This window comes from Callorhinchus milii, unplaced genomic scaffold (assembly GCF_018977255.1).
Source record: "Callorhinchus milii isolate IMCB2004 unplaced genomic scaffold, IMCB_Cmil_1.0 Scaffold15, whole genome shotgun sequence".
Classification (NCBI taxonomy): domain Eukaryota; kingdom Metazoa; phylum Chordata; class Chondrichthyes; order Chimaeriformes; family Callorhinchidae; genus Callorhinchus; species Callorhinchus milii.
Window position 1 is genome coordinate 13,882,383 of NW_024704756.1, and position 17,846 is coordinate 13,900,228.

At 39.2% G+C, this 17,846-nt stretch overlaps 1 protein-coding gene across 1 annotated transcript; it reads left to right on the top strand.

Moving 5' to 3' along the window:
* The first annotated feature begins 1,063 nt into the window (after positions 1-1,063).
* Positions 1,064-15,506, top strand: zbtb33 (zinc finger and BTB domain containing 33). Its single transcript, XM_042340700.1, is given in 9 exon segments — positions 1,064-1,208; positions 2,000-2,139; positions 4,138-4,255; positions 6,630-6,714; positions 9,981-10,090; positions 10,258-10,303; positions 10,769-10,886; positions 11,275-11,822; positions 11,824-15,506. Coding segments are annotated over 2 exon segments (1,851 nt in total). The 5' UTR covers positions 1,064-1,208; positions 2,000-2,139; positions 4,138-4,255; positions 6,630-6,714; positions 9,981-10,090; positions 10,258-10,303; positions 10,769-10,886; positions 11,275-11,276; the 3' UTR covers positions 13,129-15,506.
* Positions 15,507-17,846: the final 2,340 nt, after the last annotated feature.

Below are 17,846 nucleotides of genomic sequence, written 5' to 3' on the forward strand. Positions count from 1 at the left end.
GAATGCACTCTTTCTCTAGAGGGATACATCCTGGTTACCTAATTCTGGAAAGTATTAAGCGCAGATTGCAAGAGCCAAGGCTTGGGGACCCCATAGTGTGCGTTGGGGCACTGATAGAGGCTCACCAGTTAAAAACGCAAAGCTTGCCATTGGAGAGCACGGCTTGCCAAGCTTTCCTGCTGCTTGTACAGCTAGTATCACCCGTTAGGGCTTTAGCTTGCAGGAGTTGAGTGGGAGGAGTTCCTGCCCCCAATGTCTGGCAATTCTTCATGACTGAAATCATTACAATAAATTCCTAAATGAATTCTTCTTGTTTTAATTTTAAAAGTTGGATCCCACACTGGTATTTGGTTTCAAAAGTATGACTCTTCCAAAAATAATCTGCAATAAGAGTGTTCGGGTGGATGCTAAAAACCCCACACAGCAATTTAATAATTCTTGCATTTGATATAGCGCTTTATCACATCATTGAGACATGTCAAAGCGTTTCACAGAATATATTGTAAAGTGGATTGACTGTATATTTTGTGGGCAAAGCTATTTGAAAAGAAAGGAGTTTCTTCCTGTGTCAGGGTTCAAATACTAATCAGTCATTCGCATCATGGCAGTTTGCATTTGTATTAGTTATTCAATCCATTTTGCCTCCTGGACGACTTAGTATTTTTTTTCCTGGTGTCGGCCTTTAATTTTTTTTTTAAAAAAATGATTTGCTGAAACGTGTGCGTAACATTGAAATCCAACCCTCACCGAGTTGTCAGAATGTTGGGGTGTGCAGTGGACGGTATCGTCTGGCAGGCAATCCCCCCGGAGGACCCTCACCGCCAATAACAGACCTAAAACCCTTAGATTCGGGTTTTAGTTCCTTGAGCACATTTGTCAACGCTCATCAGCATAACAACTCTGCGGGAAACCTCGTGCAACGATTGCTTCGAGGCATGTTAGCTCACAAGTGTATAAACATGCTCTGCACGGATGCTGTGCGTTTAAATCCCTTTGGCCCCGCCTTTCTACCATGTAAGAGCCCCCCCAACCCCCCCCCCCCCCCCCCACTGTAAAGCTGAGACGAGGAGCAGTGGGTTTTGTCATCCAGACCTAAAGAGAGAGGAGAGAGAGAGAGAGCGCCCCCTGTCGTCCACCAGCGGCTCCGCCAATGAACACGGCTCTTTCTTCTTCCCTTTCTTCTGTTCGCTGTCAAGGCCCAGAGGAGGGTAAGTAACAGTCGGGAAAAACCCGTCCACACTTCAATGCTCCGCAAGTGCCCGCCGTCGCCTTTGTGCGAATGCGGATGAGTGGGTCTCCGACGCCTCCGGGACTCCTGCAACAAGAAAAAATACCGACTTGAGCGGAGAAATCAGCGCGTCGCTGCTCCCCCACTGAACCAGGAAGAGAAAAGCCCCCGTCGCCCTGTCACTGTTTTCGGTGTTGTCTTCCTCGACGTGGTTTTAATTTTTTTTTAAAAAAAAAAGAAGGTAAACGGCTATCAAATTGGGGGTTGTTTTTTTTTCTTCTTCTTCTTCTCCCTCTCCCTCTCCCAAGAGGAGTTTGCCTCACGTCTGGGGGGTGGGGAGTGGGGGGGGGGGGGTGGGGATTCGTGATGTTTGTGGGCCCCTTGGAAGTGGAGCCCCCGAGGAAACGCAGTGAAATCGGGAGAAAACGAGCAAGTTTACAGGGCAGTTTAAAAAATGCAGACGGATCCTTCCAGTTTGGATGTGTTCGGGGCCTCTCCAGGCCTTGCACTGAAGAGGCAACTCACTTCACCGTCTTGTGATCGATGTTTATGTACACAGCGCGCCATTTAGGGTGTCAATGCAATGGCATACACTCTTTTATTTTTCACCCCTTCAATTACTCGGTGTCCCCCCCCCCCCGTCCCCCCCCCCTCCGAAATCTGTAACGTTTTTTGACACTCATCTTTCAGAACGTGTGTTTTTTTTCTTTCTTTCTCTCTGCAAATCCAGTGAAAGGGCACAAATAAACGCCTGTGTTTTACCCACACCAGGCACTGCCAAAAGTAACCAGACACGGTTTGCAATGGTCATGCAAAATGCCCACTCGTGTGCTGCTGAATTTCCAAGTAGAGATGAGGATATTTGAAGAGCAAGAGCTGTAAAATGTGCTGTGTCGTTTTAGGCAGATTCAGTAAGTCGAAAACAAATGTTATTTTAACCTGACAGTGTTTTTCCTTGAAATGCTCGCGGCTACAATCCTGTTACGATTTGGAAAAGTTCAAGTAACGACGTAAGGGTTTTGTCCGAAAAAAAGTGTTTCAATTATCTTTGATCCGGATTTTTGCGTCCGCACAATTTTTTTTCTCGCTTTCGAGCACACCTCTGCGGTAGTTTTAAGAAAGTTATTTTCCCTTTGCTGTGTTTTCTTCATTCTTAACTATCGGAGGGGCAGAGTCGCCTGAGCTGTGGAATGATTCACGGCTACCGTAACTGTTCTGGGCAACTCTGCCATTTTGTGCTCTCCCTAGTGGCTTGGGTAAGAATTAGTGAAACTTCGCCAACTTCAATTCCACTTAGGATTTGGGTGGACAGGGGTCATATTAATGGGTCTTTAATTTACACTATTCAGGAGGATCTCCCAAGTTTATTTGGGATCAAATACAGTAATAAATAAGTACAGTATTAAGGATGTTGGGTTTATGACTCTCGAGGAAAGGAGATAAAGCTGCAGCAGGGATAAACTATGAAGCTGCTTTGTCCCCAAACAGTAGTACAAATGACGTGTCTGGTGTCGGAGTCTGCTCATTGCTCAGCTAATTTAAAATTTTGAATTATTGTAAGGATGTAAAGTGGAGGAGTATGAACCAGCAATTAAAGAAGCATGGTACTTTCAGTTCATATAATGTGTGAATTAATGATGTCATTTGAATTCCCAGTACTCACAGTGAAATTGTACATCTTAGTGAGTGGAGGAAAGATAAAGTTTTAAAAGTTCCCCACGCAACAGCATGTTTTTAGTGCAATTTTTTTTCATAAATAGCAGACAAAGTACCATTATTTTTAAATTTACAATACTCATATTTACTGCCTGAGTGAGTAAATTGACTCACTGCTCGTTATGGCCTTGAGTTATATAGAGAAGATCCTCCAGATATGAATCCTAGTCCTTTTCGTTGGGCAGTCTTAGCCAAGAAAAAAGTTGTTTGTCCTTGTGTGGAAGGATAAACTGCCAACAGTTACTGGGGTCTTATTTGTAGGTTGTGTAAACGTGTACAAAAGGAATTACAGCTTCCCTTAATCATATAATATAAGAACCAATGAATAGGATGACAGAATCTCCCATAAGCAATTATTTTCATTAACGGTTAATTACAAAGTGAAGGTCACCTGCAATGCTCTCTATGCAGTTGTGTTTACGTATATTGAACATAACCTTCAAATTAGACACCACTCAATAGGAGGCAAATTGTGTTCATCCACTTTTATTCAGTATTTCTTCATAGTCAGAACGTTTTAAATGTTCTCCTGTGTTGGTGGTGGTCTGGCCCTCTCCTGCAGCTTACTTGACTTCCTTTGAGAATTTGGGAGGAATTTTCCAGGTCTTTCTTTTGCTGAATTGAGTTTTGTTTTTTCACTTTCCTCAAGAAGGGGAAGCATTAGACATGTCGGTATATATTGGTGGGAGGTGGAGAGGGGGGCTTCTCCTGGGAGTGGTCTCGATGGGTCCTAATATTGAGGTTTCCTATCCATGTAACACACTTTTTTCCCTCCAACATATAGTCATAAAGTCATTTATCAAATTAGGTATGTCAAGTTATTTCTGATTGGAAACCTGGCACATAGATTTTCTTTCCTATTCTGTGCCTTACCACCATTGTTCCTGGTGTTGAGGACAAACACAGAGCAACCCATTATAGCACAGTCATATGATTTCAGTATCAAAAAGATTGCATAATAACAAAGTTGGGAAAAAATGTCCAACTTCCAGATTATCAGGTTGCCAGTAACATAATTTCCTGTTTGCTGCATACAGAGTATGCACACTGTAAGGATACCTTTGAGAAGCAGTGATGGCACAAATGTTCAGTATGCAGGAAATGGCATCACTGTTGCTTCCTATACATAACGTGCATTCACACAAAGTACAGGAAGTGACAACTTGTCGAACTGGACGTTTGCCATTTTTTAGGGCAGGAAACTGGCTAGTCAACAGCAGCCCAGGAGCAATGTGAACAAATGTGCTGTTCAGTGCAGAATTGGAGCAAGAAAAGTGAGGAATCCACATGCTGTTCATTTCAGGTGTAACGGTATGTTGTTTTCTGGTAGTCTCTCACCCTCTGTTATGGACAGTACATCAACATGGATATACTGGATCCTGATGTTTAATCATTCATTTAATTATTCATAACACAAAATTACAGTTTATAAAAGTAAACTCTTAATCTTTCCCCGGTGAAGCTTTCTGGCATAGATGTTAATCCTGCTTTTAGCTGTCTTTTTGGGCATTTGGTGAGAATTGTGAATTATGTGGACTATATTCTGACATTTTGTGATATTATTAACCAATGTTAAGGATAGACACATAGATAGGAATAAATCTGGACAGGGGTTCGAATTGAAAAACAAAGTCAGTTTGATTTGGCAGCCTCAGTTTTCACTAAACTGTTTGAATTGTTTTATAAATTCCAAATCAGCACTGATGTAAACCAGACCAGCTTCAGTTGTATGTCCCATGTCAGTGCCAGGTGGATAATTTGCCAATGTAAACTAGCTGCAGACTTGTGATTCAGATCTTCTCCTAGACTGTCCAGTCTCATTGAAGCTTCCTCAACAACTGGTGATTGTTCACCGCCTGTGAAGAATTTAGTTTCAACAAATTATTCCAGGTGCATGCAGAGCCCCTAATACCAACAGGACAGTTCATTTGTGTGATTACTGGTTTACAGAAGTGCATCTTGAAATCAACTTCACTATACATAGATTGAAAGAGAATGTCCTTATTGAGAGCATTAAGATTAATCTTGACGTGCATTATGAGGTACGTGCGCTATCCAGGCTCAGTACATCAAATCTAATGGAGTTACCTCTGTTACATTGTGGGCTCTCTGGGGTAGCACCTCATCAGAGATGTTTAGTTGTTAACGTGCAGAAAAATAAGTATTAATTTTAAACTGAAGCTGCGTCTAGAGTGGATGTTTTGCATGCAGTCCAGTGGGCCAGCAGTGTTATTACCTGAAGGGCACGGAAAGAACAGTGTGAAACTGGAGCTTCAAGCCTACTGCCAGTCAGGCTCTAGTTGCCTGGGTGCAGATCAGTGCAGCTGTGTAATCAACCCCTGGAGTGAGTTTTGTTTGCACTAGCACAAATTTGGAATCATAATTTTAATAATCCTTGCATTTGATATAGCGCCTTAGCTTCGAGACGTCTTAAAATGCTTCACAGAATATACTGTAAAGTGAATTGACTGTATATTTTGTGGGGAGGAAAGCATAAATTGAACTGAATATACTGCATTTTTCGATGTTGGATTTCATCCAATTCAAGGTGACATTCAACCTCTAAAAACAAAATGTATCCTTGGCACAAATCTCCACAGACTCCTGAGAATTAAAGGGTTATTTTCAAAGATGAACTGAGTCATATGAGCTCTCCCAGTTTATGGTTTGATCGCTAGAATTTCAATATTGTGCTGGTCCTGTGTTCCGTAATTGAAGACTACAATTGAAGAGATGAAAAATGCTTTATAGTTTTTTTAAAAAAACAGATAAAATGATCTTGATTTCTTGTGTGCTGAGGATACAATCTTAATATTAAAAAAAGGCTTCACAAATCAAGATTACATCCTCATCTATTCATGTGTACATACTGTACAGTAACAGTGGTTGTTTAATAAATAACTATTGGTGCTGTAATTTCACCCTCCAAAACTGAAAATTACTCCAAAGAAACGCAATTGTCTGTTGTTTCCAATTTATGTTTGAATTTTAAAATGAGAGTAGTTTATTTTTGGATTTAACATTAATTATTTTGTTCTGGTTTCAAATCTTTCTTTTGGCACACTCTTTCTAGCTTGTATGCTGTTCGTACAGTATCCTTTAGGGATTTGTGAACCAGTTTTTCAGTTAGATTTTCAAGTCTGTTCAACCCCAAATGGCCCCCATTCTGTTGAATATGGGAGCTGGATCCAAACTATTTGCAAATGTAGTCATAGAATAGATACCTTATCCTCAGGATTTTGTTTGTTTGTAATTTGCATTATGCTAAACTTTATTTTATTTAAAGATGTTTATAATAAACTTGTTGCTCTCAGTTTACGCCCATCCTGACCTTAGGATCGTAACTCAGGAGGAGTTGTGTTTAGGGGCATTTGACTTTTTCACATGCAAATTGTGAACATTTCAACTTTAGCTATTTCACTCCCCACAATGATTGCATGGTTAGTTTCTGCAAACCACCAAGCAGTAACTAACTTAGCACAGACTAGTGTTTTTCCTAGTCCATATGGCTCTCTATCACATCACTTTGTAGATTAGAGAAATACCCCACTCGAATGTTAATTCAAAAATGGATGTTTATATCTTACTACACTTCGCTGAAAATGGTAAGAAGGTTACAAAAGTGCTGATTTTAAAGTGGAGGAGGATTGACGGTCACATTTTACTTTTCTCTCTTGAAATAAAGCTATGGAGTCTCCCATATCACCATTGGCCGAGAGTAGGAGGTTGGGAAACCGACCATTGCCACCCTAGAAATAGCCACTCTAAAGGTAAATGAAAGGAGAAGTGTTATTCTGACTTTTTTTCTGCCCTGCCCCTCCATTCACATAGGAAACACAATGAGGTATCATTAGAGTAGACTTCTATTTATCCTTACGTATGCAATCTGAGAGGAGGATAGGTCCTTAATACATTCTAACACCTGGCTCCAGATGCTGAGCATTGGCAGCAATCTGGGTTCCTGCCCATCACTGCTACAGGCATCAGGCCAGAACTTTGAAGCAAGAGAGAGAAATAAAAAAAAGATTAATTTGCCTTCCCCCCCACTCCTCTAACTTTCCCCCATTAAAAGTCCAAAATAATTAGCAACTTGTATCCTATTTGGAGTCTGAACGACCCACATCTTGCTGGCAGAACCTCTGCACATTCTTACTTATTTTCTATCGAATGAAATCAAATTATTAACATTCAGTTTTCAAGACTCTTGAGTCAGAACAGAAACAATGTGCTCCAGCCAAACTCCTCACCAGCCCCTGTCTACAAGCCCAAGTATCTAGGCAACGGGACGTGGAGGGATCTTTTGCAAGGATAAAAAAACAGCTGCTCCAGAACAAATCAACCTTTTACTGAAACGCCTAACTTTAATTACAATTTTTTTACGTCTGCATTGTGGGCTGATATTTTTTTTCTTTCGCCCCAACTTCCTCTCCCCCTCCCCCCACTTAGTAGAAGTGGAGGAATGACTGAACAAAGCTTTCTTCCATACTGTAAAAAAAATCCTATTCACTATTTATTGCATGAGCATTTTATTATTTAATCTTTGTAACATTACCACTATCCATTCTTGCTGCACGTTTGCTGCATCATTTAATTTTTTTCATAAGACTTTTTAAATAAAAATTAAATACAGGTGGAGTCCTGAAGCTCAATGGTTAGAGACTCATAGCTGAGTTCTGTCTTGTCCTTGCTTGATATCCACCACGTGCATTTTCCAGCAAGGAGTCATCCTAACAGCAGCTGAAACATCAGCCAATTTCTCCCTTCCCTAAGCCAAGGGGCAATGGTCCCGTTTACAGAGTCTCCATCCATTGCTGTTTTTGCTGAAATGAACTAATTCAGCTAATTTGATTGAATTACTCTGTATCACACTGGGCAATGAACTGGCATTGAAATATACCACTATGAATTTATGTAAACGTTAATGCAGCTGAAAAACAAATTAAAATTAAACTTGAAATTTTGCAATGTCTACAGCATCAAAACGCACTTCACAGTATTCATGGTAATTGCCATCACTTATAGTGACTTTTTTTGTAGGCAAAAGCAGCAGCCATTTTACTTGTACTCCCACAAACAATAAAGATGCAAATAATGGAATTAGCCAGAGGATTTTTGGTCAGGACTCCCTTCTCGTTTTGGTATTTAATGTCTATCTGAAGCCCAGGAAAATGTTTCGACAGTTTAGCATCTCATCTGATGGACAACATCTCGTTCAGCACAGCACTAAAGTCAGAATGCACATATAGTGCAGATAGATTAGTATTTCAGATAGGATTTAAATTAGATCTACCCCATGATGAATGTATTTCAGATATATTTTCTGAAATTGTCATTTTTACCTGTATTTGAAGTAAAGGTTTATTTAGTAAGATAAATTTGATATTTAACAGACCTATGTTCTAAAACATTGTATGTCAGATATAGTAGCTAATTACAGTGTTACAGCTGTGCCCATATATTTTAAGTCCAATACTTAAATTCACTGTGAAATGCAAATCCTGTGAACATTGATAAATGTGCAATGTATGTATAACAGTCGTATGTGTGATACTGGAATGTTCAAAGCAAATCCTTTCTGTGAATCATTTTGACAATATCTGTAAAACAGATTTTATAAATAGCATTTTATTTCATATTTCTAAAATTTATATTTTTCCCTTTGTATTTGTTTATATATAGTTGCCAGTATTTAACTCAGCTACATTTGGCTGCTGAAAGACTGCCATGATCAATTAACAATTCTCCCACCAATTCATTTCCTGCTCCCTATATTTAATATCCCGCTGGAAAGATCCCAATTCATTTTCCCTAAATCCTGAAAGATAATCAAGTAAAGTTCAAGAATATCAATGCATCCTGTATCTTCAGCCTTGCCCAGCTCCCCTCTCGTCCTGGAAACACTGATCATCATAGTCATCGAGTATGAATCCCTCTATTACTATACAAGTAGCTCTCATTCCCTATTGCAGAGATATTTATTCAAGATTTTAAAAAAAATCAGAAATGATCTCCCTTATTGTTCAGTCTATTTCACATATAAACCACTCAGGGTGTGAATATGTTTCATCAAATCTCTCTGGAGGATCATAAATGTACTTGTGTCTTCTAATTTTACACTCGTACATCAGGTTTAATAGCCTGCTTACATCTGCTTGATATCTTTCTTTCAACATGTATCACATCCTCTTTGCATAATCTGTTTTTCAAAATTCTGCTCTTTATATCTTCCTTTGTAACTTAGCCCCAAAGGCCTTGAATCACATTGTTAATCATGAAGGATGAGTCCATGTGTCACTTTCATTTTTATTACTGATTAACCGTTTAGTTTCATGCCTTATTAACTTGAGCTCATCTGAAACACAGTACTTCAACACACTTAGCAAATCTTGTCCCTTGGTAATTCACTGGCATGCATCTACATTTCCCAGCAGCACGAAGGATAGCTATGCAAAATTGGAGAATTGATGGCGGGGCTGGGTAATTTATCAATATAGAAGATGCAAAAATATGTACATAAACTAGATGTTGAAAGTGAGGAATTAAATGATGGAAAGGAAGAAAGAAAGTGGAGCTATTTTGTATTTTACCTGACAATTTTCAAATTGCTCAAACCACAGGAAAAGAAACATTGTTTTAGGTCAGTTTGCTTAACTGATGCACAATTTTATAATTGTGATTAAAGGTTAAGAAATGGAAATGATCTGTTTTTTACATTAAGTTTAGTATCTTGTAATGATCTGTACTTAAAGAGCATTACAATCTTTAGTACAGGAGTATATTCTACAGATCTGATCAGTAAGAGTCTGTACTACAACATTTTTTAGTCAAATGTTTTGTTTGTCTTGAGTTAATTTTATAATTGATTTAAAGGAAAGTGAAGCCCCGTAGAAAATTCAGTAATAGTGAAAGATATGAGCCCAAAGCTTTAAAGATCAAACTGAAAGGAAAAATTATTGTACACTTTGTGTGTGGTTGTTATTTTTAAAAAAGCTTAAAATTGTAATTTACTCACTTCCATCTCTCTGATTTATCCTAGTGTATTTAAAATACCATTGTTCCAAAGGTAAACACAACAGAAGAACAAGGAAGCAGCTCTATACATATGCTAACTGCTAATATGTTAACTTGAGAATAGATGGAAAAGTGGTGAGGATAACCTTTTATTGTTGACACTCACTCATTTGGTTTAGTATAATGATACAGATCTGTGTTTTTCTTGATTTTAAAAAAAATCTTATTCGGCACTAAAACTTTTACCATTTCCCTTAAAATAAAAACAACATAATTTTTAGAATGTGCTTTTTAATTTTCAGATAGCTGCAAAGGAGACCTAACTGGAAAAGAATTGTACAGGATAAGGTAAATGTAGAATTTAAACACTCTCGTTATACCTGCTGGCAAAAAACCTTACAATCCGATCCAGTTTCGTGAATTGAATCTAAAAATGACTAATAAATTGTTTTCTGTGCAATCATTCCATTCAGTCCTGTTAACTGAATCATTTTAGTTCACTCTTACAATGTCTTTATCTATCAGTATTCCTTCTAAAAATAAACATTTAAAAAATATATATATTTGTTAACTTCCAAGGGAAAGAAAATGAAGTGTGTTTTCTAATGACAACTGGCAAATCTGAATACATGCCACTATACGTAATTGTACTTTTAACTACTGGATTGCATACTCTGTAGATTAAAACAAAAATGGAGGAGTTCAACATCATTTATCTTTCAGTCTGTTTTGGGACACTCAAAATTCAACTTTTGTTCAAAGTAAATAAGGCCGCTGTGATGTGAACACTGCACTTCTACGGACTTATTTCAGTGACTTCGAGATACTGCAGTGTTTTTAGTGGAGGAGTCAAAGAAGTGGCTGCAGAGGCAAAGCACAGATGTGCCAGAGAAACAGTCCATCCGATCATCGGGAGGCTGGCCATTATCGGGTAAAACATTTCAATTAATTTTTTAAACTTCTGAAAGCATAACCCAGATGTAGTTGCAGAAGGAGTACTGTTATAAGATATTTGTAAGGGATTTAGCCAGGAATATCTTTTTTAAAAATAATACTGCTCCCCCCCACCTTGTTTATAACCTGAATTACACCTTCTTACCTGTGACTGTGATGTTGCATCATCTTTATTCTTTTAGCCACCTACAGAATTAAAGCCTGGTCAATGTTCAGTTAAATCTGTGGCAGAAATTATACAGGGAAAGTGTTTTAGTACTGCCTCCTATGAATTTCTAATATAATACTGTTCACTTTACAGGATTTGAATGCGTTCTTTCCGTTTGTTGCCTCATTTTTATTGGAAATGTTCTTTTTGATTATAGTTATGGAGAGCAAAAAGCTTGTCAGTGCAACTGATGCTCAGCACTCGGGGACATTGCTGAAAAGTCTTAATGAGCAACGTGCTCAAGGGCTGTTCTGTGACATTGCCATAATTGTGGAAGATCGCAAATTTCGAGCGCATAAGAACGTGTTGTCATCTGCTAGCACCTATTTCCATCAGCTTTTCTGTATCGACGGCGCCAGCAATGTGTATGGACAAGTCCTTGAACTGAATTTCATCAGAGCAGAGGTGTTTGCAGAGGTTCTGAATTTCATCTACAGCTCAAAATTAGTGCGCGTGGATGCTCTGCTTGTGAGTGAGTTAATACAGGCTGGGCAGGCCCTGGGGTTAAAGTTTCTTGCTGACTTGGGTGAATCTCTTGCAAAGGTGAAAGGAATGGCATCGGGTAAAGATAAGGCTGCTTCAGTCACAGATTCGAAGGCCGAGGCCTCAGAAACGGTTACTGGGGACCAGGCACTGAAATCCGAAGGCTTGATCATGCACTTTGAAGATGGAGAGCGAGGGCCAATTATCACCAAAGCTTTCTCCCTTGTCCAGCTCAGAGTTCAGCGATTCTAAAGCAAGCAGTAAGGCTTCATCCAACTGCGATGAATCTGAGGATAACGATGATGTTATTTTCTGCTCTGAAATTTCACCCCCCAAACCGCCCTCTAGTACAGTTATCAACAGTGCTGTGCAAAGACTTCTTGTTGCAAAAATGCCAGTCAACAGTGAGAGCTTGGGCGTTCAAACAAAGCAAATTACTCTGGTACCAGAGACTTCCTCTAAAGTTGGGGATTTTAAAGTAAAGATTTCTGACAGTGGTGCAGGGCTCGGGCAGAATAATGCACTTGGTCAACAAACGACAAAGACTGTAAATTTGAAGTACGTTCAGGAAGACAAACAGCCTTTAACTGCAGATAAAACTGTCGGCATGGATACTTTCTCAAAAGGCTGCAAAGTCTACGCTAACATCGATACAACCCCCAACACTTACCACATTGTGGTACCAAGCAAGGACGACTCTGCCAACTGTGAGGCTAAACAGAACAGGGAGCCTAAATCCCCTGAAAAGAAGCTGCTTCTTATTGGAGAACGAGTGTCCGGCGATAGAGGTCATTCAAGTATTCAACTCATACCAGACGATTCCGAGAATCACGTCAATAACTCGAGACCCCTGTTCATCAATGAACAGTGCTTTCCAGATGCAAAGCGGCTGAAAAAGGAACAAGATCATTACGAGCTAGTTGTGGACGGTCGAGTCTTTTATGTTTGTATTGTTTGCAAGCGGTCGTACGCATGCCTGACTAGCCTGCGAAGACATTTCAATGTCCATTCCTGGGAGAAAAAGTACCCTTGCCATTACTGTGAGAAAGTCTTCCCTCTTGCAGAATACCGTACGAAACATGAAATCCTCCACACTGGCGAACGGCGATACCAGTGCTTGACCTGTGGTGAGACCTTCATCAATTACCAGGTCATGGCATCGCACATCAGGTCTGTCCACAGCAAAAAGACGGGCAAAGGTGCAACTGAAGAAGAGAGTGTCTCTGACTCGAAACTCTACCGCTTGCTACCGTGTAAAACTCTGCAGATTAGGCAGTATGGGTTCCTGACGGCAGGCAGATCGGACTCCATGACTGGGATTAATGAAGATGGAATTGTTTATCATGTGGAAGATGATGATGATGCTGGGGCTTCTCAGCAGACCCCGGGAACCATAGCAACAAGTAAGCCAGCCAGTTGGGATGATATTTTTCCTCAGGACGGAACTCCGGTTTACAGGTACAATTCCTTAGATGGCAATTCTGAATTAGAGTTTGTTATACCAGAGTCCTTCCGAGAACTGGCATAAATTAATCCGTGCTGACTGACCAACCGAAACACAAGTAAGCAAATGGTTGTAATCTCCGATAAACTGCTGACAAGACATCCATTGGTGATATCAATGTACTAATAGATCAGCGAAACAGTCGTGTTTCAGGCAAACAAGAGGATTTCAGTGGCTGGACCATTGTATGAGTTACAATTTTTTTTACTTTCCTATTAAACATAATGACATGAATCCGGTGTGCATCATGAATGTGAAACAAAATCGAGTTAAGGACTTGTTGAACTAGAAATGCAGTTGATACAAGAGGTTCCATCAGAAGTGGGGAGAATGGGCTTTCGTTTCCCATGCTCACTGTAGATGAGGTTTGTTGTTTCAGCTTGCGCTGAGCAAACAGTCGACAGACACTCAGAACTATATTTTTAAACTACACATTTCTGGTCAGAAACTGAATTTGCGGAAATTGTGTGTGGCAGCACTTTCATTTGACTTCTTTACAGGGCTGGGATACAGGCTGTTTTTTTAATTGTTGAATGTTTTTTGGGAAAGACCTTCTGAACTGCCCTCCCATAAAATATATATATTATATATATATATATAGTGGATCACTACTTGCCAGTATCATACATACCTAATCATAAAATAGAGCTCTTCTTCTGAAGGGATTTCCAAGCATGTTTTGAAAATGATGGCTCACAGACGAGTGAGATTTTGATAAGAAAGTGTTTGTGCTTAGCTTGGAAACAATTTTCACTGAACAAAGTTTCCGAAGGGCGTGAAACTTTGTTCCAGCTCTTATTGATCGTGCTGGACAGGCGCTGGACTCCTGCTGCTGTAGATATTACATGCACCAACAAGTGATACTGGCTATTAGGGGTGGGGGGAGAGGGTCATTGGTCAGATCCACATTGACACGATCATAGTACAGCTCAGAAAGTCCACGGTCCTTTTTCTAAACCAACACGGCTGCTCTTGATTGTCTTGCAGTGTTAATCATCCCTTCATTTTTATAGTAACAATATACTGTAGTATCCATTTGAATTAAGAATGTGCCTAATTAAAATGTTAATACATATACAATGAACAGGGGGATGGTTGGGGAGACAAAATTGATCCGCCAAATGTCAATGGACTGGATAACCTACAAGTCCACTGTAAAAGGTGAATTATTTTGATTGTCGCCATGTTCCTAACTTGCTTTTGTCTTGATTATATGCAGTTTTGATTAAGTCTATTAAATTAGATGCTAATGCAGCGCTTTGGGATGAAAGCTTTTAAATTGAGAGCCAATGTGAAAATTGAACTGTTCTCTACAATGTCTGAATTACACACAATATGCATGCTAAGTAAGATTTTTCTTGGCTAAATTTGACTTTCAGGCATACCCTTTTCCTGTTTTTCGGTAAAGTGCAACAGCTGTGGATATGCCAGTTTGTATTTTTTTAAGAAGCAATATCCAGCTTTCTAGTAGCGAAGCTGCCTTTCACTGTCATTTCATGCAGGTTTAGAAACTTAATTTAACATTTTGAGTAGTGCTAATGTCACACAAATGCATACTCTGGTGTTCAGAAGGAGGGGGAATGCAAGATGCTTGTGGCATAGTGTCTGTCTGGTGTATTTTAATGATTACTCTTTTTACTCGAGATGCTTTCTCTACATAAAACAAAAATCCCAATCAAAAATTCAATTCAGAATATCTTATTAATTTGAATGTCATATTTATAGTAGAATGTTTTTAAACCAGTCTATCACCACTCATTTGTTCATTGCCATAAGAAAAAATATACTTCTTTCTTGAAATTCTGTACAATGCACCTCATATAAGCTTTCATGTTAAGTACTGTATGCTTAACAATGTTGGAACTGTGTTTTGTAGGAAATCTCTGTTTAGTTCCCACTCAGAAAATAATTCTTAGCAAAATGATTGTTTCCTTGTAAATGCTTTTACTGTATGGGTCAGGATTGTACATATTATGCTTCACTTTTATTTTTTTTATCAAGCCATGGCCTCTTAAGTTTTTCAAAATATAGAAAAGTAATAAAAAATGTAAAAGAAATAGATCATTATTTTGTTTGTAAAAGTTTTGCATGCATAGGCTAGAACAATAACTGCAGAATAGAAAATCTTTTTACACTTGATTGAAGTAATCTTTTTCTAATTACCTGCAGATTGGCAAACCAATGTAATGTCTTATTGTGCAAGCAAGATTAATGCTTTTGTACCAGTGAAAATAATAAAACTACTAATATATGTAAATATAGTTGTAATAAAGCTTCTTCCTTAGTATATAGGGTATCATTACGTCACTTTTTAGTTCCTTTCATTTTGAGCCTTAGAATGTAAGTTTATTTATTGTATTTGCTCTTTTGATGATGAAAATAAAACTTTCAGAAAATATGGATTCCTTTCTTGTATGCTGTTACTGTTGTCTGTAACATCTGATTATTAAACAGAGTTCAAAAACTTTATATCTTCACCAAAAACACATTTGCAACAATGTTCACTCCACGACATTGAAGAAGACAATTAGAATGTTTTGTCTTTTCAGTTACTTTTGATTTTCTACTTTAATTTCTTGAATAATTGGGGGAGAGAGAGAAAAAAAACACATGCCAAGCATTCAGTAGGGACAGAAAAGGATAAAAATGTCCCAACTTTGTTTTCTGAAATCTGACCCGAAATCTTACAATATAATTGATCTCAATGTTCACAGTGGGAGTGAGACAACTGAGTCACTTTTTCCTACTCAACCCAGTGAGCTGCCGCCAAGCGAAGAATAAATGGACTTACCTATAATTACAATTCTTTCAAAAAGTGAAGGGTTGAAGAAAAAGCAGTCTTATTTAGAGGTTAAGTGCACATCATTCCTTTTACTTACCCACACATTCCCTTTTAACTAGATTTTAAACCCCAACCGTACCTTCTCATGAAAAATTCCCTTTACTGATGGCCTTGGGTTGAATGCGAGTACTGGCATTTCTGTAGCGTGAAAGCACAAATAAATGAAAAGACTAGATTCCTGGGATTCCATCAAAATATCTATCCTGTCCTGAACTTCTCACATCTGTTGGTGTCGTAGAACGCAGTTAAGGCACAAAACTTTTGAAAATCGTACAGATATTAAAATGCACATAGAAATCGTGTATGACATGAATCCTTTGTCCCAGATCACAAGCCCTGGAACAAGTGAATCACATTCTCTCTACAGAATATGTTTCTTCTTCCACATTACCCCCCCCCCCCATCATAATATAATATTTTTTGCATTTGGTATAGTGCCTTATATTGAGACTTCTCAAAGTGCTTCACAGAATATGTTACAAAGTGGTTTGACTATTTTGTGGGTGAAACACGGCAGCTGATTGTGTCCCACAAACAGTTGTGGATTGAGTGACCAAATTTTTTCTTGTTTGGAGGATGGGAGGAAGGGATTATTACCTCGGAAAGCGATCCGCCAATCGACTAACAACTATTTACTGCTCGGTAAACAGGCATGTGGAGTAAGGAAATTTGCCTAAAGGTTTGCCCTGCCCAGGAATCGAACCCAGTTCCTCTCGCTTTACTGGTTTTACCCCCATCTGCACAGATGTTTCATGAACCCTAAGGCAATTGAGCACAAACTCCTAGAATATTCATCCATCCTTACAGCTCGTCTGTTCAACCATGACCTCCTTCCCTTCAAGGGCAACATTTCCCTCCCTCTCCCACCCCTCCCCCCTGGCTCAGCCCCCAGCGATATAGAAATTTGTGGTATCCTGTGGAGTATTTGTTCATCTCGGACTACATCTATTCCTGGATCCTCCAGGGCTACTCTCGATCAAGTGCGTACTTCTTTTTTGAAGGAGAAATAATCCTGTTGATTTTAAGTCTTGCACAACTTGTAAGAATGCAGAATGGAAAAACCTGTCTGCCTGCTCAGGTGCACGTTAAAGAGCCCGCCCCCCCCAAATAAAATTGGTCACTCGTTCCATGGCTATTTGTGGGACATTGCAATGCACAATTGTATGGCTGCGTCTACACAGTCACTCCATTTCACAGTAATTCCTGTGAAGCGCTTCCAACGTGATAAGGCGCTTTACCAAATACCAAGGATGATTATTATTATTAAGTGCCGTCGTTTGGATGAGACATTGCCTAAGGTTTATGTGTTGTAGTGATTCGGGTGAATGTTAAAGATTATTAAGTAATTCAAAGAGCATTGCATTCTCTCCGTGTCCTGTCAAGCGCTCTGGGACGCTACTCTGCCTGAAGGGCGCTTTATAAATGCAAGTTGTTGCTGTTTTGTCATTGAAGAAATATACAATCCAAATCTGCAAGCGCAAGCTCCTGCACTTTGTTGATATTATCAAGAACCAAGGGTGAGTTTTATGTATCTGTGGCTCAACCAATGCCTCATCCCATAACCTGCTCTGTCAAATGGCTTTTCACAGAAGCCACACAGTTCTCAGTTCAATTTAGCGAGCCTGAAAAGGAATCAGTTAATGAATGAGCTTTTGTTGAGGCACAATGAAGGTGAAGGCAGGAGGTTTGTTTCTCTGGTTGTTGCACTGCCAATCAGGACATTTTCGCAATCATTTATATTTCTTGGATATAGTAAAGTTGAACTGATAACCAATACGTCCTGATTCGCAATTTGTTCATCAAATTATACATCACACTCAATGGGCGAGGGATAGTTTGGTGCCTTAGAGCAGGGGAGGGAAAACAAACCCCGCAGAAAGGGGCTTCTTCCCCCACCCCC